The sequence below is a fragment of the Chionomys nivalis genome, chromosome 11, assembly GCF_950005125.1.
Source record: "Chionomys nivalis chromosome 11, mChiNiv1.1, whole genome shotgun sequence".
Taxonomy (NCBI): Eukaryota; Metazoa; Chordata; class Mammalia; order Rodentia; family Cricetidae; genus Chionomys; species Chionomys nivalis.
Window position 1 is genome coordinate 19,557,077 of NC_080096.1, and position 25,579 is coordinate 19,582,655.

A 25,579-nucleotide genomic window follows, 5' to 3' on the forward strand; every position below is an offset into this window, starting at 1 on the left:
TTTCCAAAAGTTCCCTGGGGTGGGGAAGAACACCTCCATGAGGTCCTCCTATGCCCTGATTTGGACAACCTGATAGCTACAGAAGGTCTGTTTATTCTTCTCCATGCCTCTGCTGTGGGAAGCCTGAGGCTGTCAGTGGTGGTTTGAATGTAATTGGCCCCCATAATTGTATGGGAATGGCACGATAAGGAGGTGTGGCTTTGTTGGAGTGGATGTGGCCTTGCTGGAGGAAGTGTGTCACTGTGGGGGCGGGCTTTGAGGTTTCCCATGCTCAGTGTCTATAGCCCAGTGTCTCAGTCCACTTCCTGTTGCCTGCAAGATATAGGACTCTCAGCTAAACTACTCCAGCACAACTGCCTGCCTGCCGCCATGCTCCCTGCCATGACGATAATGGACTGAACCTCTGGAGGTGTAAGCGAACCACTCCAATCAAACGTTTTCATCTATAAAAATTGCTGTAGTCATGGTGTCTCTTCACAACAATAAAAACCTGAGTCAGACACTATCCCAATGGGTGAGGAACTGACTGACATCAGGTAAGGAACTGCCTGATTTCTCTGTTTCTCAACCCATGGTAAACCGACGTGTGGATGAGCAGTGGGGCTGTGGGTGTTCTGAAGCTTCATGCACTGGGTACCTTGAACTTAGTAGACAAAAGGGAACTCCTCGCCACCTGCTCCCCAATAGCCAGTTCATCTTCTGTGGACTACCACCCCTCCCCAAAGATGGCTCAGGGAAGTTTCACGACTCAATGTTCGCATCATTATTGTTTACACAGAGAATAAACACATGCACATTATGCAGAGAGGCAGGAGCCTTCCCCAGCTCTCTCCCTCAGACCCGGGCCTGGACCAGAGCATCCGGTCTGCAGGAAGCGAATCAAACAAAGATGTTCCCTGCCCTTGTAACTTGGAGAAATCCAAGAGAACCAAGAGCAGTAATTAAATTCTTCGGGCCTGGAGTGGAGCAGGCTGACAGGAGGTAGAAAGCAGGAATAAGAGATAAGTGAAGGAAGGGAAACACAATTTTATAAATAACTAGACAAAGTGAGTATTTTTAGGAGATGGAAGAAAGAGGCTAACAGCATGTAGGAGCCTAGTGGGGCAGGAAAAATGGTGCCTGGGGTCAGAGTAGGTAAGAGCATCCATTTGCTTCGTGCGCAGAATGAGTGGGGCGCCCTAGATTTTTGCGTGGGGCATAGGTAGGAAGGGAAGAGAGAGTGCTTGGGGTCAGAGAAGGTAAGAGATGAGCTCCCAGCCTCCATTTGCCCCATCTATAAAATGGCTTCACAGCTTCTGACCTTCTTAGACTCTACAGGGTTCAAGACTGGGGGCCCTGGGGTCAGAGAGCCCTGGGGATTGGCAAGGGTAAGTAGCCATTCCCAGAGGGTCACTGACACCCAGCCAGGCTATGTCTGGTCTCCAGGCTGGTACTGTGGTTCTGTGGAGGTAAAATAGTCTTCCAGGAAGGACTGCAGGTACTCAAAGGTGGGTCTTTCCTCCGGATCCAGGCGCCAGGTCTGCTCCATGATGTCATACAGGGATGCTGGGCAGCCTGGAGGGCATGGCATGTGGTAGCCATGCTCTACCTGTTCCAACACTTCCCGGTTGTTCATGCCTGCGGGGTGGAGCTCTGTTAGCCAGGGCAAGGAACAGGGGTAGAGGAGGCTCTTCCCCAGGACAGTACCCCCAGCCCCTGCTCACCTGGGTAAGGAACTCGGCCCTTGGTGATCAGTTCAGTGAGCAAGATCCCGAAGGACCACACATCTGACTTGACAGAGAATCTGCCATAGAGGGCAGCCTCTGGCGCGGTCCACTTGATGGGGAACTTGGTCCCTGGAGAGATTGGGGAAGGAGGCAAGGTTAGCGGGGCAGGGGGAGGGGGCATGGAAACCGCTAGATTAAAGAGAATGAGGACTTTAGGATTAGGCATTTTGGGGACCCGGGCATAGAAGTCTGTGTACAGCAGAAAAGACCTGCTATCTATGTAGTCAGCACCTACTGTGTGTCTAGTACGGTGCTGGGCATTGCCACACACAGTTCTACTTCTCACAACAAGACGTTAGAATGTCTCTAACCTTTCCTGAGTTCTGAACACAGTTCAGAACTTTGGGTTTTATGGGGCTGGGAGTAAATCCAGCCTCACTTCCGCTAAGCAAGCATTCTCCTACTGAGTTACACCCCACCTCCAGACCCCTGTCCCCTCCTGCCCCAGGCACAGGTACTGTTTTAGGCAATATACCTGCATAGTTAACACATTGAGCCCTCACTATCATTGACCTTGTCTCACCAGCGAGGAAAAGAAGATGCCCAGCTCACACAACCAACAAGTGGCTGGGAGTCACACAGGCGCTGTGGCTATAGACCCGACACTATTATACTCTATTGTCTTCTGTTGAAGATTTCCAGCAGTGCCTGGTACCTAGTCAGTAACTGGTACACACTTACTGACTTATTGTTGCCTAAGTATTTTCATTTTATCAGAAATGGCAAACCACAGAAGTTAGGTAATTCAAGACGCCTGGTAGCAAATGCTTGAACCGGGACTTGAACTCAGATGACATTTGCTTTACACCAGGATGGGGGTGTCCCCGATTGTCAGGGAAGGGGGAGGGTTTCTGACTATGCGGGGTACGTGGCAACCTCTTAGAACTTTTGATCTCTAGGGAGATGGGGGGAGGCTGGTCACCTTGGCGGGGGTTGTATTCATTATCCTCTATGAGGCGCGCCAGCCCGAAGTCAGCTATCTTGCACACCAGCTGCTCTCCCACCAGGATGTTGGCTGCTCTCAGGTCTCTGTGGAGGTAGTTCATCCGCTCCATGTAGGCCATGCCACCGGCTACCTACGAGGAAGGAGGAAAGAAGTGGGTGAGAGGCAGGCGCTAACACAGACTCACAACACCATAACTGGACCTGAGGGGTGTGAGGGAGTGGCCTGAAAAAGGCACTCTCCTGATGGGACCCTTCCCCCATCCCACACAGTCCACCACACTTGAGGAGACTCAATCGCGTCTTCCCGCCTCAGGTCTCAGAACTCACAAGGTGGGCTAGGCAGCAGCTTTTCGCGTATGAAGACTCATGGGGTTTACGGAGGGTAATAGGATAGAGGTCGGGGAGAGGAAGCCTGCTGGCCCAGTTTACCTGGGCGGCCATGTCCACTAGATGGGGCAGCCTCAAGTTCTGGCCTCCTCGATCCTTTAGGAAATCCAGCAAGCTACCTAGGGAGAAGCAGCCAGAAATCAGCAGCAGGCCCCTGCTCCCAACATGCCTTCTCTACAATGGTCCTGCCCCCATCCTGACAATCTGGCCTCACCTGCCTCCCATTCCTGTTTTCTCACCTAGATCGACCCTCCGGTTCTGTCTCCACCCCCGAACCCACCGGCCACACCCCACTTAGACTCCTCCCCAGGTCCTCCCTCATCCCAGGTCCTGTTCTGCTTTGCTATATGATTCCACTGGTTGGCTAATCACCTTCTGGCAAGCGAAGACTCGGTCCCCTGCCACAGGCTCCGCCTCCTGACATGGCCCCGCCCCCATGCTTGCACTCTGGAGGATTTGTGCACCCCAGTCTCTAGCTGGAAGTATATCTACTGTTTCCAGTACTTTCTTCACAGGTGGTGGCCGGGCCCCACCCACCCCCACCCACGCCCACCAACGCCCCGCCACGCCCCGCCTCCTACTCTGCCACTCACCGTGGCACATATACTCTGTCACAATATAAATGGGTTCCTCCGACACCACCGCGTACAGCTGCACCAGCTTGTCATGCCTCAGCAACTTCATGATCTGCGCCTCCTCCAGAAAGGCCTTCGGGGACATGGTGCCGGGCTTCAGGGTCTTCACTGCCACCTTTGTGCTGCAGTTCCACGTGCCTGCTCGGCGGCGGCATTTCGTCAAGATTGGCTCTCTGGCAGCCCTACCCCTTGTCCCAGCCCCCAGACCCTGATGAGACTTTCCTACCCAGCCACACATCTCCAAAGCAGCCGGTGCCCAGTCTGCGCTCCAGCGTTATGGAGCTACGGTTGATCTCCCAGGCATCCTTGGCCAGGCCCAGCGTCTGCGGCTTCATGGTGGTACAGGGCGCCGTGAGCAAGTAGCACAGACCATCATTGAATTCTGGAGGAAGGGCAGAGGGGAGGGGTCACAGATGGAGGCTATGATACTCTCCCTGAAATCCTAACACAATCCAGTATCTAACCTCAAACATATAAATAACCAGGCCCGCGGTGGTGACCCACGCCTTTAGTCCCAGCATTCGGGAGGCAGAGACAGGCGGATCTCTGGGAGCTTGACCAGCCTGGGATACAGAGCACATTCCAGGACAGACTCCAAAGCCACAGATAAACTCTGTCTCAAAAAGTAACAAAACATGGTGGGTCATGCCTGTAGTTCTAGAACTCAGTAGCTGGAGCAAGGAGGATTGTAATTGGTTTGGTGTCAGCCTAGCTACAGTATTTAAAAACAAAAAACCCCAAAGAAACAAAAGTAGTTGGCCTCCAGCAAGGTCTTTAAGGACAAGGCCTAGTTCCAACAGGTGGAAATGGAGTAAGGTAGGTTCTGAGGCAAATGTTCCTGCCTGGCGCTCATGCTGGGACTAACCAGTTGAGACAGAAACACGGGTCGCGATGTTGCCTGGGCTCTATACTTGGGTTTTAGTCCTGAGTGGAGCACCATCGCTTAATCCCACAGCCCATCCTCCATCCGGTCAGGTCCATGGTGCCTGTCTCCTGTTCAGAATCATTGGGCAATGACAGCTGTCCAGAGGACCTTTCCTTCTGCCTTGTCCCTGGCATCCAAATAGCATACAACAACCAGACCAGCTTCTGCAACCCAGTGCTAAAAGCGGCAATTCTCAACCTGTGGGTCACAACCCCTTCAGTGGGGGGGGGGGGGCACGGCGGAGCAAATGACCCTTTCACAGGGGTCGCATGTCAGACATCTTGCATATCAGATATCTACATAATGATTCATAACAATAGCAAGCTTACAGTTATGAAGTAGCAACGGGAATAATTTTATGGTTGGGGTCACCATACACGAGGAACTGTTTATAGGGTCTCAGCCTTAGGAGGGTTGAGAACCATTGGTTTAGAGCCTATGATGGTGACTCTGCCTAGGAAATACAACAAGGCCAGCAAGGTAAGTGAGCAGGTAGAGATGTCTGCTAGCAAACCACCTGTCCATGTTTGATCTCTGAGACCCATATGGTGGAAGGAAAGGGCTGACTTCTGCAAGTTGTCCTCTGCCTTCCACAAAGGGTGTACACACACACACACACACACACACAGAACAACAAAGGCCCCACAAAGTTCCCATAGACTGGAGCCAGCAAGATGGCTCAGCAGCCCAGTGCCTGCCTTCAAACTTGACGACCTGAGTTCCATCCCCAGGGCCCGCTTGGTTGAAGGAGAGAACCACGTTCCACAAGTTGTCCTCCAACCTTCACACCCATGCTCTGGCACGCATCCAGTCATGAGCCTTCCCCCCAAATAAATAAAATATAAGTTTTTTAAAAGTTCCCCCTGGTGCCAGGTGATGGTGGCACACACCTTTAATTCCAGCACTCGGGAGGCAGAGGCAGGTGGATCTCTGTGAGTTCAAGGCTAGCCTGGTCTACAGAGTGAGTTCCAGGACAGCCAGGACTAGTTCACGGAGAAACCCTGTCTCAAAAAACCAAAAACAAATAAATAAAAATAAAAAAATAAAAAATAAAAAGGTTCCCACTGGCTTAGGCCAATTAACTACTTAGGCATTGGGAGGCACCACTTTGTCTCCGCCTCCTGGGGTCTTAGTTTTCTTGGAATCCACACAGAGCAGGATGCTGGTCTGGAGACATGCGCACTTGGCCCAACCAGTGCTCTGGGAGAGCATCTCCTTCTCTAGGCATCTGTTTCTCCATCACTGTGGCAACCCAGGGCCGCGGTGACCAGCTTACCCATATAGTGCCGCACCAGGTCCTGCACGGTTTCGAACTGGGCCCGCGTGGTGATGTAGTAGCCACCCATGTCCAGCTTCCGGATCTTATAATGCTTTACGTGATCCTCTCTCTTCTGGTCCCAATCACGGATGGACAGGGAGAAGGCACCTGTGTGGGAAGGGTCACTTAGTCCTTCTGTCCCTCAGACTAAGAGCAGGAAGAGGCCCTAAAGGCAATGCCCAGAGCCCCCTTTACCTCTGCCCCCTAGCCCTGCCCCAAGCGCTGCCCCGCTGACCTTAATGGCTGAGGGCACAGAGTCCCAACGCACCTTTGGTGGTTTCACTTTCCCGGATGAGAAAGGCCCCCTGGGGGTTGCCAGGTGAGAGAAGCTGCCTCTCTGCATCCTTTCTACTGATCTTTCCAAAGTACCACCTGTGAGGAGAGGCAGACAAATCAGGCGCAGTCTCTCCGAACCCCAGTTCATCTTCGTGGGATGTCACCTTGCAAGCCTCAGTTTCCTCACCTGAGAAATGGGCTGTTTGAATCTGCATTGTGGTATAAGAATCACAGAAAAGGGAAACATAAAAGTGCTTGGCACACGTAGCAGATGCCTAAAATGACCAGAATTATTCTTTCTACCCACGGGTGTCTCTAGTTAAAATCATTAGAATATGTCTGATGTGGTGGTATAATCCTGGCAACCAAGACATAGAGGCAGGCACCTCTCTTGGTTTGAGATCACCCTGGTCTACACAGCAAGTTCTAGGCCAACCAGGGCCTCCACAGTGAGACCTTATCTTTAAAAAAGGTGTATAATCCCAGGACTTGGGAGGCACAGGCAGACAGATGTTCTAAACCAGCCAAGGCTACAGAGTGAGACCCTGTCTTAAACAAACAACCAAATTGGTAGAAGCTGGTCATCAATGACCTATGGCCATTGTCACAGGGGCCCTTAACTCGTCTCGCTAGAACGCTCCCCAACCCATTTTACAAAGGAGGAACGGGGGCTGGAGAGATGGCTCAGCGGTTAAGAACATTGACTGTTCTTCCGGAGGTCCTGAGTTCAATTCCCAGCAACCACATGGTGGCTCACAACCATCTGTAATGAGATCTGGTGCCCTCTTCTGGGGTGCAGGTATGCACACAGGCAGAACACTGTATACATAAAAAATAAAGAAAAGACCAAATTGTTAAAAAAAACAAAACAAAACAAAACAAAGGAGGAACGCAAGGCTCAGAAGAGAACTGACTTGCTCACCAGGCTAGCTGGTGTGGTTTTGCCTAAAGTCCTCATGCACACTAGTTCTTTCCCACCACCCCAGGGGACCATTCAGACCCCTCCTCCACCCTAGCCCCAAATGCTTCTCCCCATTGATGCTTTCGGTGACTGAACTGTAGCCCCGAACCAACCATAGGGGTGGGGCGGGTGGGAACTGAGGAGACCACACACATGCTCTAAAGGACTCTATCTAGAAGATCTCATCTGATTGCTAAAGCAACTGTACCACGTAGGCTCGATAGAAAGGAACAGAGTTTTCAAATCAAGGGAGATGGGAACATGTAGGAACTCCGGCGTGGTCAACCTGTACCTGGGTACTAGGCAAATCTGGGAGACAGGAAGAGCCCTTGGCAAATGGTGTGCCTAGGAGGGCAGACAAGAAGAAGAAGAAACGACTGAAGGACCCTGTAGCAGTCTCATTGCTGGGGTTTTCCAAAGCTCCTTCCACCCACAGTTATGAAGTTGGTAACTTCCTTAAGGGTCAACAAAGTCAGCTCGGAGGAGGATGACATGCTGAGTGTGAGGCATCCTAAGCTTCAAAGCAAGACCTTCAAAGTAAAAACCAAACCTTAATAGGCTGGGCATTCTTTTCTTGATAGACACAGATCTTGCCCATAAATGTACCGCTAATAATGTCGGCGGGAGGCACCATGTTTAAACTCATAAGATAGACAAGGAAATTGAACTGACTACTTAGTGGTTGAGCAACTTGCCTGAGGCCATGCTGTGACTCCAAAACAGGAACCTAAGTGGCCTACTCTCACGCCTGTGTTCTCAATCAAGACAGGGCACTTTAGACACCAGCATGCTGCCCAACCTATGGGCACAGCATACACTCCAACCCCCTGGTCCTTGGCATCGTTACCTCTCCTTTCTTCATGCTTCCTGACACTCCCTCCACAATACGGCCTCATCCCACTTATGCTCTGGACTTGTCCATGACCCCCTTGCTCAAGAAACCACACCTACCCCATGAACAACCCCCCCAAAACTGTCTACCCATCAACTTCTAAACACACATACCTTCCTCCTTCCTAGAGGAAAGTTCTGACCCTACATTGTTGCTGTGTTTTAAAGATGTATTTATTTTTAATTACTTCATGTGAACCTGCATGTGAGTGCCAGTGTAGACGGAGGCCAGAAGGGGGCATCAGAATCCCTAAACTGGAATTAATGAGGGTTGTGAGTCACCACGCGTGTGCTAGAAATGGAACCTTGGTCCTCTGGAAGAGTAGCTGGTGCTCTTAACAGGTGAGCCATCTCTACAGCCCTATACTTTTGTTTGCTTCTTTGTTTTTTTGGGACAGGGCTTTTCTGTGTAACTGCTCTGGCTGTACTGGAACTCGCTCCGTAGTCCAGGCTGACTTCGAATGCACAGAGATATGCCTGTCTCTGCCTCCCGAGTGCTGGGATTAAAGGAGTGCGCCACCCCCCCACACCCGCTACTCTTCTTAACAATGAATGTATTGCATTTTGTGTATTTATTTTGTGTGTGCACATACATGTGCACATGTATGCATGCATGCATGCCATAACAGAGGAGTGAAGGTCAGAGAAAAATCTGTGCATGTTAGCTTTCTCCTTTCTCCATGTGAGTTCTGGAGATCAAACTCAGATCGTCAGGCTTGACAGCAAGGGCCTTTAGCTGCTAAGCCATCTCTGCACGTTTGGTCCTGGCTTCTCACCTTGCCTTCCCTGAGATTCACATTTCCTCCCCTTTCTGCCCCTCCCTCCTTCCTGGACTCGGCAGTCAGGCTCCGTTTTTACTTCCCGTGATTCCTTGTGAAGGTCACCCCATTGTCAAGGAAGAGGGCAGCCTCAGACCCTTTGCTGTTTTCAAGAATTTTTCCTCCAGGCCTGGCCTGGCCTGCTTTCCTCACTTCTCCAGGGGCTCTTTCTTGTCCAAGGTGTCACCCCCAGAGCTGGGTCCTCAGGTCCTAGGACCTCTGTCTGTCTGTCTGTCTGTCTCTCCTTCCCTCTTCATCCTACTGAGCAGCCTTAACCGTCATCTCTATTCAGGTGAGCCCCAGTTCCCACCAGCACAGGTGTGCCGTCTGCCAGCGTTACAGAGAACAAATGAGAGTCTCGATGACAACGAGGAACAGGTGCCCCTCCCTCGGGGATGAAGACCCCCAACTCCCTGTGCATGGCCAGGCCCGTGCATCTCATGCACAGCACAGCCCAGTCTCGCTTCTGGCAGCTTCCTTCGCCTGGGTGTTTCTCTCTACAAACCTCAAAGCAACACTCCCCTGTGGAAGCCACCTGTACCTCCACCTGCTCCCCTGTCCTCCCTTTTAGCAACTGGCACCACACTTAACTTGCATCTTCAGAAGCTACTGGATCATCCCCAATTCCTCTCACTCCCCACAGTTCAACCAAAAACCAGTCGCCAAGTCCTGAGGACTCCCATCCTGGTTTTGGGTTGGGTTTTTTTGGAGATAGAGTTTCAAGTAGCCTAGGCTATTGTCTAATTCTCTACAAACACTAGGGTTACAGGCATGTGCCATCATGCCCAGCCCAGTTCTTCAAAGTCTCTTCTGTCATTTTTGTTTGTTTGTTTGTTTAACATCATGAGGATAGCTTTCTCTTTTTGTTGGGTGGGTGGGGGAGTACTGAAGACAGAAGGAATCTAGGGCCTGGCACGTGTTAAGCTACACTTCAGCCCCTCTCTGTCTACTTAATAAAATTAACTTTAGGGGCTGGAGAGATGGCTCAGTGGTTAAGAGCATTGCCTGCTCTTCCAAAGGTCCTGAGTTCAATTCCCAGCAACCACATGGTGGCTCACAACCATCTGTAAAGAGGTCTGGCGCCCTCTTCTGGCCGTCAAGCATACAGACAGAATATTGTATACATAATAAATAAATATTTAAAAAAAAATAAAAAAAATAAAAAATAAAATTAACTTTAAATATTGGTCCCTTGCAAGCCTTTCTCATACTTAATATACATCTGCCACAGAACAGAGTCCCCCAGTTCTACCAGCCAGTTTCTTTAAGACTTAATTTAATTTTATGTGTGTGAGTGTTTTGCCTGAATGTATGTCCATCCATGCACCACACACTTGCCTGGTGCCTGCAGAGGCCAGAAGAGGGTGTCTAATCCCCTGGGACTGGAGCTGTAGTTGTAAAACACCAATCGGATGCTAGAATTGAATCTGGGTCCAGTGCTCTTAACTGCTGAGCCACCACCTTTCCCGATCCTGTTTTGTTTTTGTGGGCTATTTGTTTTGCTTGAGACAGGATCTCATTTCTTACAGGCTGGCCTCAAACTCATTACATCAAGAATGATCTTGAATTTCTGGTTTTCCTGCCTTTACTTCTCAAAGCTTGGGATTATAACAAGTACCATTGTGGTTGTTTTTGTATGGTGCTGGGAAATCAGGTTCGAGGTCTCATGCCTACTAGACAAACACTCTACCAAGTGAGGTACATCTCCAGTGCCCCAGGTCCACTTTTTAGGTTTTAAAAGATTTATTATCATTATTATTATTTATGTGTCTGTGTGAGAGTTTACTGTGCATGCATGTGTGTGTGTGTGTGTGTCTGTGTGTGTGCGCGCGCGTGCGCATGCGCCAGAAGAGGGCATCAGATCCCCTAGAGCTGGGGGGTTGTAAGTCGCTTGTCTTGGGTGCTGGGAACCAAACTCCAGACCCTGGGAAGATGGCAAGCACTGTTGACCACTGGTCCATCTCTCTAGTTCCCATTGCTTATAGGTTTGAAAACTCACACACACAGGCATCCCTGGGCATCCCTACTCTTAGAAGTTCTTTTACACTTTTCCTTTGCATCTACATTCTTTTTTTTTTTTTTTTTTTTTTTTTTTTTTTTTTTTTTTTTTTTTTTTTTTTTAGTTTTTCGAGACAGGGTTTCTCTGTAGCTTTGGAGCCTGTCCTGGCACTAGCTCTTGTAGACCAGGCTGGCCTCGAACTCACAGAGATCCGCCTGCCTCTGCCTCCCAGTGCTGGGATTAAAGGCGTGCACCACCACCGCCCGGCTTGCATCTACATTCTTGATGCTAATATAGATAGATAGATAATAGATAGATAGATGATAGATAGATAGATGATAGATAGATAGATAGATAGATAGATAGATAGATAGATAGATAGATAGATAGGCAGATAGATAGGTAGGTAGGTAGATGATAGATTTTGACATAATGTTATTGTTACAGATAGGCAAGGTGAATACCGGCTGGCACATTGTGTAAAACTTGGGCAGGATATTCATTTTCTCTGTACCTCTGCTTCCTCATTTTTTTAAAAATTGAAACAAAGTCTCACTATGTAACTGGCATGGAACTCACTGTGTAGACTAGGCTAACCTCAAACTCAGGGAGATCCACCTGCTTTTCCCTCCCACATGCTAGGATTAAAGATGTGGGTCTCCACACCTGGCCAGCTTCCTCATTTGTAGAATAGAGTTTCTAACTTGACCACCCAGAAACTCCTCAGTAACCATACGGCATTATCTATGATTCCCCTCATCATTGACATCTTTTTTTTTTCTTTTTTTTTTTTTTTCAAGACAGGGTTTCTCTATGCAGCCCTGGCTGCCCTGGTCCTGAAACTCACTCAGTAGACCAGATTGGCTTCAGACTCAGAGATTCTCCTGCTTCTGTCTCCCAAGCGCTGGGATTAAAGGCATATGCTACCACAGACAGCTGTCATCTTTCAGCTCTACAGTAACATTGCAGAGGAGGAGGCAGGATCAGAGTGAGGCGGTCATCTCCTAAGGGATAGCCTTGGCAGGTAGATGTTAGTGACTTCCAGGACAGCCAGGACTGATACACAGAGAAGCCCCATCTCAAAAAACCAAGAGAGAGAGGGCCTTGGAAGTTAGACACTAGGGTTTTCTCCAAAGGCCTGGCCCCAGTTCCACTCACTCTTCAGCCTGGATGGAATCCACAGGAGCCACGTAGTTGCTGGGGATGTAGCCAGTGCGTCCGGAACTCAGGGACCGAGCCTCCCACCAGTCACTTTCACTGTCGGCACAGAAGGCGGGGTAGTTAGCAGCACTTGGGGGTCCAATCAGGGCCACCTTAGCTGCAGAGTGGCCCTGCCGATCCTCACCTTTGACCCCCTCCCCACTCAGAGAGCTTTAGTCTGCCTCTCTTCCACCCACTGCAGCGGCCCTGGCTGCTTTCACCTGGAAAAGGGCTTTTTGAGAGGTCCTAGGCTTCTTCCTCTAGTCCTTCCACCGAGCGGATGCTGACAGGGTTCCCTCCCCACTGGGAACACCCCATGGCTACAGATCTCCTTCCCAATAAAATTCAGGTTTTAGCGCAGAGCTTTGATGGCCTAAGGATTCTGACCGCCTACTCTTCAACTTCTGCTTTCTAGTCTAAAGTTTATTCTTCCTCCTCCCCTCCTCTCCTTCACTGGGAATCAAACCCAAAGTCTTGCTCTATAGCCGGGAACAGGGTCAAACGGATGGACACGCTGATCAGTGCCTTGGGGAACTGTGAGACAGGCTCCAGGAAGGAAGGCAGAGGGCCTTTTGCCTCAAGTGCCTTTTGTTCTCTGGATAGTTCTTGAACACAATTTCATGCCTCCTTTGACAAACATTTACTTGTTCCGACACTCTATCACTGAGCCCGAGCCCCTGTCCTGCTGCTCGCCCTCCTTCCCTCCCTCCCTCCCTCCTTTCCTCCCTTTTTCCTTTCTTTGTTTCTTCCTTCCTTCCTTCCTTCCTTCCTTCCTTCCTTCCTTCCTTCCTTCCTCTCTTTCTCTCTTTCTCTCTCTCTCTCTTTCTTTCTTTCTTTCTTCCTTTCTTTCTTTTTTTTTTTTAACTATTCTGGAACTTTTTCTGTAGCCCAGCCTGGCCTCTAACTCAGAGATTCATCTGCTTCTGCCTCCCTAGTGATGAGATTAAAGGCATATGTCACCACTGTCCAGCATCTTTTTTTAAAAAAGTTTTTAGATTTTATCTGTATTTAGTGTGTGTGTAGGCCCAATCTTCTCCTTCTACCATGTGGGGGTTTAGGGGTCAAAACTCATGTGGTCAGGTTCGGTGGCAGGCACCCCCTACCAGCTGAGTCGTCCTCCCAGCCCAGCACCTCATTCATCAGGATTTACCCACGTGCAACCACTTGGTGCTTTCTAGAAATAATTGTTTAATCTTATTCCCTCTTTTCTCACCTCTTCCTTCCTTGTCTACTAATTTTTCTAGTCTCCGTTTAAAAAAAAAATCTATAGGAAGCCTGCCTCAATCACCACTACCCTGGGGACCAAGTTTAGTATTCTGCTTGTATTACAAGCCCTTCACCTGCGCGGTAGGGAGCAATCACTTGGTGTTTTCTTGTTATTGTCCTTTGTTTGCGGTGCTTTAGCTGGAACCCAAGACCCACGTGCTAGGCAAGTCCTCTAGCGTGAGCTAGAATCCCAGTCCTCGTCCAGGACTTTTATTTGTGTGCCCCCCCCCCAACGCCCTGCAAGCTGGAACTTTCTAGACAAGGATCAGAGTTTACTCCTCTCCAGGGACTTGCTCCCAGCCCAGGCCACGCCCTCATCTAGGCAGCCCAGTCACTTACAGCCCAGGCCACGCCCTCCCTCTGGGAGCCCAGTCACTTACGTGTTGTTCAGGATGTGGAACTTCTCGCCTTTGGTGAAGGTAAGGTCATCCCCTGTCCTGGACTCATAGTCATACAGGGCAACGAACATGGTCACTCCCGTCCCTGCAGGATCAGAGGCGCTCAGAAGAGAGTAGAATAGGGAACGAAGGAAGTTTCGCCTGTGGCATCTAGTTCCCCAGCCAGACCCTGCACTCCCACCAATACAATGTCTAGGTTCCCAAATGAGTTCAGGAACACTGCAATTTCTGATTTGGGTTTCACAGCTTGCCCCCTAGGTTCAGAACAAATAATCTCATGCCCTTCTCACCCTGAATGTTCATAAATTGCTCCTTCTTCCTCTTCCCCAAGAAGACATCTCACTTTCTACAGTGATACTTACGAAGACAGAAGTGTGTGTGTGTGTGTGTGTGTGTGTCTACGTGTCTAAGACAGAGCCTCTGGCCGGATGATAGTGGGGCACACCTTTAATCCCAGCACCCAGGAGGCAGAGGCAGACTGATTTCTGTGAGTTCGAGGCCAGCCTCCTGGTCTACAGAGTGAGTTTCAGAACTGGCTTCACAGCTACTAGAAAACCCTGTCCAAAAACCAAAAGCCAACAAGCAAAAAAAAAAAAAAAAAAAGACAGAACGAACCCCAGAAACTCATGAATAAAATAATTAATCTCTACTTGCAATTCACACTGGGGCCCCTCTGTGATGAGAAAAGAAAAAACCCAAACTGGGCTGCTAGGGGTAGATTTGTAGATTTACACATACTGACTTATCTGACATGGGCTAGAAAACAGGGCTGCATCTCCAATGAATTCTAGAGTCCCCTCTTCCCTTAGTTTTTCCCAGAACCCAGGCCGCAAATGTCTGCCGTCCTAGAGACCCACCTGGTATGTTCCTCGTGTTAACAAGAAAACCCGGGCTGGTGGGCTGAGGAGAGAAGACCTGTGGCCTGCCAAGGCCTTGAGTGGGGTCAGGGTAATAGCGTTCTTCAGCCCCACGGTTCCTGTCATCCTCTTCCGCATCCTCTTTGGATGCAGGTTCCAATTTCTTGCAGAACACACAGCCCATTCCAGGTGCCCTGCTGCAGAATGAAGACAGGCCTAATTGAGGGTGGACTGGCTGGTGTACCACCCTAAGCATGCATCGGTGTGTGGATGCACGCCCATTCTCACAAATTGAGGTCTTCCTAAGGAAGGGCCACCTTTGGTCTGCCTCCTAGTTGTTTTTCTTCTTTCTTAAATTTATTTATTTTTATTTTATGCGCATTGGTGTTTTGCCTGTATGTCTGTGCGAGGGTATCAGATCTTGGAGTTACAGACAGTTGTGAGCTGCCATGTGGTTGCTGGGAATTGAAGTGGGGTCCTGTGGAAAAGCAGCCAGTGCTCTTAACTCCTGAGCCATCTCGCCGGTCTCTGCCAGGGCTCAGGTTTATGCCCTTTTGACTCCCATTGCTTTGATGCATTATGTTTCTGTGGTTACTTGATGGTGTTTCTTTTTCCCTATGTGTCTTTGCGTGTCTTTAAACATGTTTGTTGTGTGTATATGCAGTTCTTGGGGAATGTCTATATGTGTAGAAGAATGTGCTGGTCTTGGGACATAGCTCAGTTGGTAGAGTGCTTGCCTAGCATGCATGAAGCCTTGGGTCCAATCCCCAGTGCTACATAGACTTAGTCTGGTGGTGTGGTCCTATAATTCCAGCACTTAGGATATGGAAGCAGAAGAATCAGAAATTCAAGGCCATTTTTAGTTACATATTAAGTGTCAGGTGAGCCTGAGATACATGAACCTTGTCTCAAAAAGCACAATATGTTCATGTCTGTACATGTATTTGGCCACATGTGTGCATGTCTATATGAGTTTAGTAGGCAAGTGATTATGTGTGCATCTGTATGTGTGTGTGGGTGTATGCAGGTCTGTGTGCTTGTGACTGTCCACAGCTCTGTGGAAATGGATGTGCCTCTGTGTATGTGTGCGTTTTGTAATAACACATCTGCAAAGCCGCACATGTTCGTGAACGTGTGAGGGCAGCGTGCCTGCACCTGGAGATTCCCTGCAGAGGAGGATCAAGGCCATTTCCTGTCATGAGTCCAGCCTCCAGCCTCTCAAGCTGCTTCATTCTGGCTCCTCTATCCGTTTCCTAGCAACAGGGCCCTTGTAGGAGGAGGGGGCTGTGAGGCAGGCATTGTGGGGCCCAGGAAAGCGACCCCACCCTGTTCCCTGACCCTGAGAGCCTCAGGACACTTTGCACCCTACTCACCCCACAGGTCCCTACTCCTGGGTCAGTAGGACCAATGCATGGTCCCTGGAAGGTGCTGGAAACCTGAGGGCGAGACAGGAAACGAGAGATGATGAAGGTATTGCCAGTATTTCTACCAGCCAGCTACCCAGATCCTACCCTCTACAGAAGGCAGGGAGACCTGAGCTCTGTCCCATCATGACTTCTACCTTCGTTTTCTCTCCCTCTGCTCCTGGAACACTTGCATATCCATCCTCACACAGGGCACACTGCCTGTGCCCACTCTTGCACACTCAGTCCCGCCTGAGATGTGGCAAAAAGACACACACAGGCAAGGTCACACAGGCTCACCGCGTATGCTTGAGTGAGTGTCCTTGCCAGCGTCCCTGCACACCATCACAGTCTCAAATGAGCTCTGAACAATAACACACATGCACATCTGTACCTATACATGTGTGTCTATGTGCACACACATATATGCACATGTACACCTGGATGCTTCTCCAGTGAGCGTGTGCCACAGTCGTAGCTGCCCAGGCTCATCTTTCAAATGGCAGCACTGTCAAACCGCACTGGGCTCGCAGGACCTCAGTCACGGCCTCCTAAAAGGAGCCTTTCCCTAGAACCCTGCCCCAGCCCTCATTGGGCAAGACTGAGCAGGCCTATGTTCTCCACTGGTGTCAGAACCAAAGTGACAGTTACCTGCAGCCCAGGATCAGGGAGAGGTCCCAGTCAGAGAAGCTGGGACCGCCATGGTCTCTTAAAGAGCTCCTGGAACAAGCCAAACTGTCCCCAGTGGCTATGTCCTCTGAGCAACTCCACAGGAAGGGCATTGAGCAAGGGGTCCTCACCCCACCCCATCCCCCATCCCACCCCCTGCCAGAAAACTCCACTATTGCAACACTCAGAGAGGAACTGCCTGGGGAGAAAGCTGGTTTCCTAAGAAGTGTCAGGGCTTGTAAGGTGGGGCCAGCCTAGGGACAGCCAGGTCCTCCACTGAGAGCCAAAAGGTCACAGCTCCCATCCAGTTCTCCCGTGGTGTCTCCTTCTCTTCTAGTTAGGCCCTGTTCTTCACAGAACACTCATGTCTTCCAGGAAGCCTTCCTTCTTGGATCTAATAGTTCAGGTGGTTGTTTCAGTCACCTGAGAGTCCTAAACTACATCCTGGCTCCTCTCACCCTTCACCAAAACCATTCTCCTGTATGTGTTGAGCTGAAGGGGTAATGCGTTTGTCGTGAGCTGTGAGGCAAGCTATGGCAGGAGACCTGTTCACACACAGCGTCTAGTCACTTAGCTTTGAGATCTTCACCTCAGGATACCCCAACCCCAGGGAGTGAGGGACCAGTATGTCTGAAAGGGCCCAGCATTCCAGGCTGGTTCAGGTAGGGGAGGGAGGTGAGGGGATAGATGTGAAGGGGAGAGAGCCCCCCCTAGCCCCCCCCACCCCCACCCCCGAGTCTAGCTGATGGTGTTTCAAGAAGAGGAGAGGTGAGTGATTGGAAGCATCACTACAGTCCCTGGCATCCATCCTAGGGGCGCCAATGGAGTTCTGGGTAGGACTGGCTGGGATGTATACAGCACTCCCCAGGAGACTTGGCCCTACCCAGAGCGCTCCTCTGTGGGATACAAACTTACACAGCCCAGGGGCCCTCAGTTGGAACAATGTTACCACTTACAATACACCCAAGTGTCTATTGCTAGGGCATATACCCCCTCCCCCGCCCAACAAGGGAACGCCTATAATCTGCCTGCCTGGGAGGAAGGTTCAAGTAGAATCTCTATCCGGCTGAGCTTGAGTCCTGGCAGGGCTGACAGTGTAACCAGCCGGCAGAACTGGACAACCCGCAGGGCTCTGTCACCCCAGGTTTTGAGGGGACTGTGGTCCTATGTGGACCTAGCTTTCTGGTGTGAATCCACTGAAGGGCTCAGGCATGGTGACAGGGAGTGTTCAATGCCCAGCGTAGGGCACACTGAATGTGATGGTGTACACCAGTGGAAAGATGGGCAGAAAGATGCCTCTCAGGGAGAGGCAGAGACTGAGAGGAATAGAAAGACAGAGGCGTGAAGATGAAAAGACAGTGTAGTGCGCTCACAAACTGATTTTCGGGGGGGGGGGGGGGAGCAGAGGCGGAAAACAACAGCAACAAAAAGCCCCAAGCCCTGATTTGTAGCATTTGCTAATTTCCATGGTGTAAATATTCCCACTGTGGCTGATTTAAAGCTACTGGCGCAACTTCCCGATGGCTGGGCCCAAGAAGGGATGCGGAGAATGAGCTCCCTTGAGTCGGCATCAGTGAGCCAACACATCGCTGCCAGAGAGAACCCAAGAGGAGACACGTTAGACAGAAATTCCAGGTAAAGAGTACCAGGAGACCTGCGTAGCAACGTATCTCCCATAATCCTAGCGTCCAGGAGGATGAGGCAGGAAGATAGCAAGATCGAGGCTGGGGTAGGGTAATTAGGACCTTGAGGCCCCAAATCACTGCGGGGGGGGGGTGGAGGAGTGGAGGGGGGAGCTAGGGGGAAGGGATCTGGGATAGAGGGATTGGGGGAGATAAGGGAGATGATTCAGTTCATAAACTGCTTGCCACACAAGTGTTGAGGGTTTGAGTTCGATCCTTAGCAACCATGTAAAAGCTGGTGGTATATAGCTGAAATCTCAGCATGGGCAATTGAGATGATCCCTGGGACTTGATGGTTAGTCTATTGCTAGGTTCACTGGGAGATCCTGTCTAAAGGGATTGGAGAGATGGTTAAAGGCATTGGCTGCTCCTCCAGAGGACCTGAGTTTCAGCACCACGTGGTGACTCAACAGTCTGTAACTCTAGTTCCTGGCACAGGTTACACAAACAGCCCTGCAAGACAAAGCACCCATACACATATTATAATTATGTTTAGCACTTTTATGTTTTGTTTTTTCGAGGCATAGTTTCTCTGTAGCTTTGGAGCCTATCCTGAAACTTGCTTTGTAGACCAGGCTGGCCTTGAACTTACAGAGATCTGCCTCTCTGCCTCCTGAATGCTGAGATAAAAGGTGTGTGCTATAACTGCCCGGATATTTTTTTTGTCACTTTTAAAAACAATTTATTTATTTTAAAATGTGCATTGGTGTTTTGCCTGCACGTATGTGTATGTGAGGGTGTCAGACCTCCTAGAACTGGAGTTACTGACAGTTGTCAGCTGCCATATGGATGGTGGAAATTGAACCCAGGTCCTCTAGAGAAACAGATAGTACTCTTAACTGATGAGCCATCTCTCCAGCCCCTTATACTATAAATTTTCCCTGCACTAGGTGGTGGTGGTGACCTTTAATCCCAGCACTTGGGAGGGTGAGGCAGGTGGATCTCTGAGTTCAAGGCCAGCTTGGTCTACAAAGCAAGTTACACAGAGAAACCCTGTCTCAAAAAAATCTAAACAAACAAACAAATAAATAAAATATTTCGAAATTAATTTTTTTTTGAGACAGTGTTTCTCTATAGCTTTGAAACCTGTCCTGGAACTAGCTCTTGTAGACCAGGCTGGCCTTGAACTCACAGAGATCCGTCTGCCTCTGCCTCCCAAGTGCTGGGATTAAAAGCATGCGCCACCACCGCCTGGCTAAATTAAAAAATTTTAAGCCAGGCAATGGTGGCACGCACCCTTAATCCCAACACTTGGATTGTGAGGAGGCAAGAGGATCTCCGTGAGTTCAAATCCAGTCTGGTCTACAGAGGGAGTTTGAGGACAGTCATGGCTACACAGAGAAACCCTGTCTTGAAAAACCAAGCAAAGACATTTAAATTAAAGTAGGGAGCAATTTAAGAAGACATCAGCATTGCTCACTGGCCTTTGCGTGCATGTACAAACACACCCATACTCACACATGACACATGTACACACATACCCACACATGACATGTACACACATACCCACATGACATGTACACACATACCCACATGACATGTACACACATAACCACATGACATGTACACTCATACCCACACATGACGTGTATACACATACACACATGACATGTACACTCATACACACACATGACATACACATACACACAGAGGGGAAGAGAACAGACAGGAAGAGGGATGGCTCTGTCCACCCAGGCATTGGCCTGAGAACAACCAGAGGTGGCTCCCTCCTTCTCAGTGCTTTCATACCAAACACTAACTCTTCAGGGAGTCCCTGGACTCTCCAGAAGTGTGGGTGGCAGAAAGTATTAGTGAAAATGTGCTAATTTATTAAATGTTTACACAGTGACTGGCATCTTGCCAAGACATCTCTACATGTGATCTCTTTAATGACCTCCTAGGCAGGTTTTATTTTTTAACCCTTACTGGATTGGGATACTGAGGTGCAGCAGTGTTAAGTACTTGGGAAATGGAACAGTATCAACCAGTTTGGCCACCCTATGTGCTGTTCTATGCTGTAATCTCTGAAGGAGCAAGGACACTTACCTCTCTGAAGGCCCACTGTGGGCCAGCCCTTATCAGGCGTGTCTAAATCCTACTTATGGTACGGAGCAAAAGTGATCTGTTCTCTCTCCCTTTTCTTCTTGTTTTTATAATTATTTATTGGGGTGTGTGCCTGTGCGCACACGCATGTGCGCGCATGCATGTGTATGTGTGTGCCCGCACGTGCACATGTGTGCATGTGTGTAGGTCAGAGAACAACTTGTGGGAGTCTGTTCTTCCACATATGTATTCCATGGATCAAGCTCAGATTTTTTTCAAGCTCAGATTTGTCAGACTTGTCTGCATTAACTTCTGAGCCATGTTGGATGACAGACAATATATCTCCTATCCTTCCTGACTGTCTTTCCTAGTCGACAGTGAACTTTGACTGCCTGTTAACACCAGAAACAGAGCAGAGTGAGAAGTGGCTGCCTGCAATCTGGACAAGTCAGGGGCTTTGGTTTGTTTATGAATAAGGGTGCTAGCTATGTTCTGGCGCTAGGGTTTGAACCCAGGACTTTGTACAAGTCAGTCGCATGCTCTACCGCTAAGCTGAACTCCACTCCAAGTCAATCTGGTTGAAAGGAATCAGTTCAAAAGCCCTATCAAGGGTGGAATCAGGTTACGGGTATCACAACTAAGGTCTAACCCTGAACCACAATGCTGCCCACTTCAGTATCTGTTCCTGTGTACTAAGGCCCTTCTTTCTCTCTCCCTCTCTTGTCTTTTCCCTCTTTCTTCCCTCTCTCCCTGTCTCCCTCCCTCCCTCCCTCCCTCCCTGCTTGCCTCCCTCCCTCCAAGGCATACAGGATCTCTCTGAGTAACCCTCCCCTTGAACCTGTGATCTTTCTGCCACAGGGCTAGGACTGAGCTCAGCTTCCAGCTCTGTTCTTCCGCAGGCTGTAGCCTTGGATGAATGAACAACACGTCTGAGCGTCCGTCCGTCTGAGCGTCCGTCCGTTTCTCACCTGTGCCCTCTGTGCGGAGCAGCTGGGAGGGTTCCGTGAGAAGAGCCTCTAGCTCAGTGTGCAGTGGCCAAGCCAGGCTGAGAACCGCAGCAGCAGAGAGGCCCCAGGGGCACTTGGTCCACCTGCCTCTTGCATATACCAGAAAAGCCACATCCCTGAGGTCACACAGGCCAACAGGAGATTCAAACGACTGTGAAAGTCAGTCCATAGTTCTGTTCCTGGCATTGCAGCTGGGTTCTCCAAAGCACGGGTGGGATCATGCTGTCCCTTGCTGGTAAATGTCACTCTTCCCACATGGCCAATGGCCAACTAAATCTGTCTTCTGACAGCTGAATCCCCTACAGGAAGCCCGTCTCCCACACGCCCATGTTCCTGGACACACAACCCCAAGTTTCTCATCTTTTCCCAAGGGTCATAGTTCCCAAAACCATGTCAAGGTGATGATGTAGACTGGGGAATCTACAACCTCCTCCAGGTATGAATGAGAACCAGAGACAGGCTGAGGTTCAGATTCTGTCCCTGTGTGACAACTGGACTGGGAAGTCAGTTCATCTCTCTGAGACTTAGGGAGACAGGTCTCTCGCTGCCGTCCCTGCTCATCAGATGCTGCCAGGTCCCCAGGCACCAGTCACATAGTGGGTAGATACCCAGTGAACTCTCTCTCTCTCTCTCTCTCTCTCTCTCTCTCTCTCTCTCTCTCTCACACACACACACACACACACACACACACACACACGCTCTCTTTGCCAAGGTCTCTCTGAGGCTGGGGGAGGTGGACAGAGATGTAGGACTGGCCTGGGCTGAGAAAGAGAAGTTCCCAGAGAAGGTGGGGGGGCGGGGGGGACCAGATGAGCAAGCGCAGTAAACCCTGAGGACTTCACCAAAAAGGAACTAAGACTTTGGGCAGTGGCAGGAAACCACCATCCTGCAAGAGTTCCGGTTTCATCTCAGAGCTTGGGGTAGGGACAGACCTGGGCTGAGGGGGGGCAAATACAAGTCTATGGTGTGCAGGCACTGCCATCCCTCACCGCCTTGGAGCTCTGACTGGAGGCTTCCATGGTCCTCGACAGTCCTCCTACTACACCCTGATACTTTACTAGGACTTCAGCTTCTCATTAACTTTCTGTCATTTTACACCATCCTTTCCTGAGACTCATGTCTGGTCCTGACATGTCAGATTCTAGACATGTACATCACTGATGATCCTAGCTCTTCCCTTCACCTGGTTCTGAGAGCATCATCTGAGTTTTCCTCCCTTGTGATTGGTTCTATCTGGCTGGGCATAGCAGCATGAACCTTTAATCCCAGCACTCAGGAGGCTGGGGCAGGTGGATCTTTGTGAATTCAGGACCATCCTGGTGTACATGATGAGTTATAGGCCAGTTGGTGTTACACAGTGAGACCCTGTCTGAGAGAGAGAGAGAGAGAGAGAGAGAGAGAGAGAGAGAGAGAGAGAGAGAGAGAGAGAGAGAGAAGCCTGATACAGTGATTCAAGCATTTAATCTCAGCACTCAGGAGGCAGAGACAGGTGGGCCTCTACGAGCTCAAGGTCATATAGTGAGATTCTGTTTCAAAAAAGAAAAGAAAAAATAGTTCCGTATATCGCAGGAAATTACCATCAGTTTCTAAAACAAGAATTTTTGGATTACCTAGCCTGGAACTTGGGGTTCCCAGCCACGAGTGAGAACTAGAGACTGAGTATAAATTCCAGTGTGATCAGATGGGAAGCCCCCCTTAGTCCTATGAGAGTAGAGTGGGGACAGCCTGCCCTCTTCTGCCATGGACCAGCCTAATGTGCTGTGTGGAAGGGATTTTGGCTCCTCCTTCCTTCCTCAGCTCTGGAGTGCCTGACCCACCCTGCCAGGGTTGGTCCCTTCCTAGTTACTTCAGCCTCGGGGGGCTGCAGGAAAGGTCCAGAACACCCACAAATAAGCACCCAAGCTTGAACACATTCACTTCAAGCCCACAGGACACTGGGGGAGCACTGGAGAGCACTGGGGAGCACTCTCACAGCCTCGTTCACACTAGGGAGCAGGAGCTGCTCATGCAGCCATGAGCTCTACTCCATTCTCTCTCTCTCTCTCTCCTCTCTCTCTCTCTCTTTCTCTCTCTCTCTCTCTCTAGTCCACATAAGCTTAACTAATAAAGATGGTAGACTCAGGCTCTCAACTTGGCTACCTCCTTTGCCATTTCTAGATGCTCTGGACTTCTGACCCCTAACCTAATCCATCCATCCACAGATGGAAAGACCACACAGCATCAAGTTCTAGACTACGACATGCTGGTGAGGAGTGTGGGGTACAAATCTGAGCCATACTGACCACCTCAGAATGAGCCCTCCACAGATTCAGAGACATTTAGTAGATGCCAATTGTGTGCTGGTCCCCAAAAGCCCTATCAGTGAAGCTTTCTGGTCCTCCATCCCCCCCAACCCCACCCCAAGACAGGGTTTTTCTGTGTAAACAGCCTTGGCTGTCCTGGAACTCACTCTGTAGATCAGGCTGAATTCACAGAGACCCTCCTGCCTCAGCCTCCCGAATGCTGACATTAAGTCAGTGCCACCACCGCCCAGGGGTCCTCCATGTTTTGAGAAGGCAAAGAACTTACTATGTAGAGCGAGCTGGCCTGGATCTCATAGAGATTCACCTGCCTCCACTTCCAATGTCTCCTCTCCTTCCTTCCCTCCCTTTCTGTTCCCTCCCCTCCCCTTCCCTCCTCTTCTCTCCTCCACTCCCCTTCCCTCTCCTTTTCTTTCCCCCCTTCCCCACCCCTCCCCTTCAGTCTGTCCCCTCCACCTCTGTCTTTCTTCTGCTTATGTAGCTCAAGTTAGACTCAAACCCGTGACAACCTTCCTATCTTGGTTTTCTGAGTGCTGGGATTATTGCAGACACGTGCCACTGCACATTGCTTTGGCCTGGGGGAGGGCTAGTTTCTCCCCAAAGTTCCAATGAGGAAAACAAGAATCCAGAGAAGCCGCCTAACTCTCCTGTGGTCTACATAGTCATTAAGGGACCATTCTTGCCATTCCTGTCTCAGGCCTCTGAGACAGCAAATCCCTCAACACCAGGCGGCATCCTCTCACTCCGTTGTGCAACACACCGTGACCAAGGACTAAAAATGGGACGAAGGCAAGGACCAAAGGTGGCTGCCAGCCATGAGCCTCCAGAGGCCCAGGGCCAACTGGCTTCACTGCCCCGTGTTGCCATGGAAACAGCCCCTGCGGGCATTCGCGGTCAAAAGCAGGATTTCCGTCGGGGCTGCCAGCAATTCCCGGATCCCCACATCGACACAGACCCACACCGCTACCGCGGATAGGCCGGAGAGGCACCCAGGGAGGTCTGTCGGCGCCCAGGGTGAGGACTTCCCCAGGAAACCCGGACCCAAGCCTCCAGCGTCTAGAAGGAATCCCCAGGGCGTCCGGAACCCGCCCCCCAGTGATGCAGCAAGAGGGTCTGGGGCTGCAGATGCTCCCCTTCCCCTGACCTCTGCGGAATTCACATAGCGGCCACTCTCCCCGCCACCCCAAGACCCCAGAACTGTACTCTGGACTCTGCGTTCTGCAGAAACCACTCTCTTTGACCTCCTTCTCGGAACTGAAAGACCAGGTCCCTTCAGTGTCACCATCCTCTTAGTATTCCCACCTACAACTACCCCCTCCCAAACCCCTCAACTTCTCATTTTCTCACCCTCAAAGCCTCCAGACTTCTTTGGAGAAGCCCACAGTGCCTTCCCGCGACTCCTTCAGCCCGCTTCTCAAATTCTATCAATTTCACCCCTTAAGTTCCCTCCACTTCCCGCTTTAGGCTTTTGGGAGGAAGTTTTGACCTGACTTCCCCATACTCCCTCAGCCTTCTCCCCAAGTTTTATCAGTCTTGCCCAAGTTTCTTCCTTAGTTTTCCTCAATTCTTTTTCTGGATGGGGTCCCCTCTCTCAACTTGCTCTGCTCTCAAAGTTCAGGTTAACCTCCAAATCTTCCCTCCCGGGTGAGGGCGGGTGGGAGGGGGCGGGGAAACACCTGCCCTGCCTGCCCCCACCTGGTTTGACCGCCTACCTGGTCCCAGGGGAGCCAGCTGCCGATGACCCGATCTGGGGCAAGCCAACCCTAGCCCACAGCAGCCAGGAGGGTCGACGTAGGGGAGAAGTTGGGGTGCTGCCCGCTTCTGTCCCTACCA

At 50.4% G+C, this 25,579-nt stretch overlaps 1 protein-coding gene across 3 annotated transcripts; it reads right to left on the minus strand.

The window, feature by feature from the left end:
* Fgr (FGR proto-oncogene, Src family tyrosine kinase) lies at window positions 1-25,579 on the minus strand. Of its 3 annotated transcripts, none has more exons than XM_057783900.1 (13): window positions 25,459-25,579; window positions 16,016-16,078; window positions 14,643-14,839; window positions 13,768-13,870; window positions 12,080-12,178; window positions 6,245-6,348; window positions 5,935-6,084; window positions 3,960-4,115; window positions 3,692-3,871; window positions 3,141-3,217; window positions 2,689-2,842; window positions 1,704-1,835; window positions 1-1,617 (listed from the first exon to the last, which is right to left on the minus strand). In XM_057783900.1, exons 3-13 carry the CDS (start codon window positions 14,824-14,826, stop codon window positions 1,409-1,411), a joined length of 1,548 nt encoding a protein of 515 aa, XP_057639883.1. In that variant the 5' UTR covers window positions 14,827-14,839; window positions 16,016-16,078; window positions 25,459-25,579; the 3' UTR covers window positions 1-1,408. The 3 variants fall into 3 exon arrangements, with proteins under 3 accessions (XP_057639883.1, XP_057639884.1, XP_057639885.1); XM_057783901.1 differs by lacking the exon at window positions 25,459-25,579 and adding an exon at window positions 25,094-25,150; XM_057783902.1 differs by lacking the exon at window positions 25,459-25,579 and adding an exon at window positions 16,697-16,745.

Bases quoted from the DNA above. Each gene is read 5' to 3' on its own strand.
- Fgr (XM_057783900.1), bottom strand. From the start codon at position 14,826: ATGGGCTGTGTGTTCTGCAAGAAATTGGAACCTGCATCCAAAGAGGAT. The intron at 6,085-6,244 runs GTGCGTTGGGAC...CTTCCCACACAG, and splicing joins GGAAAGTGAAACCACCAAAG to GTGCCTTCTCCCTGTCCATC. The intron at 2,843-3,140 runs GTAAACTGGGCC...CCTTCCTCGTAG, and splicing joins TAGTGGACATGGCCGCCCAG to GTAGCCGGTGGCATGGCCTA.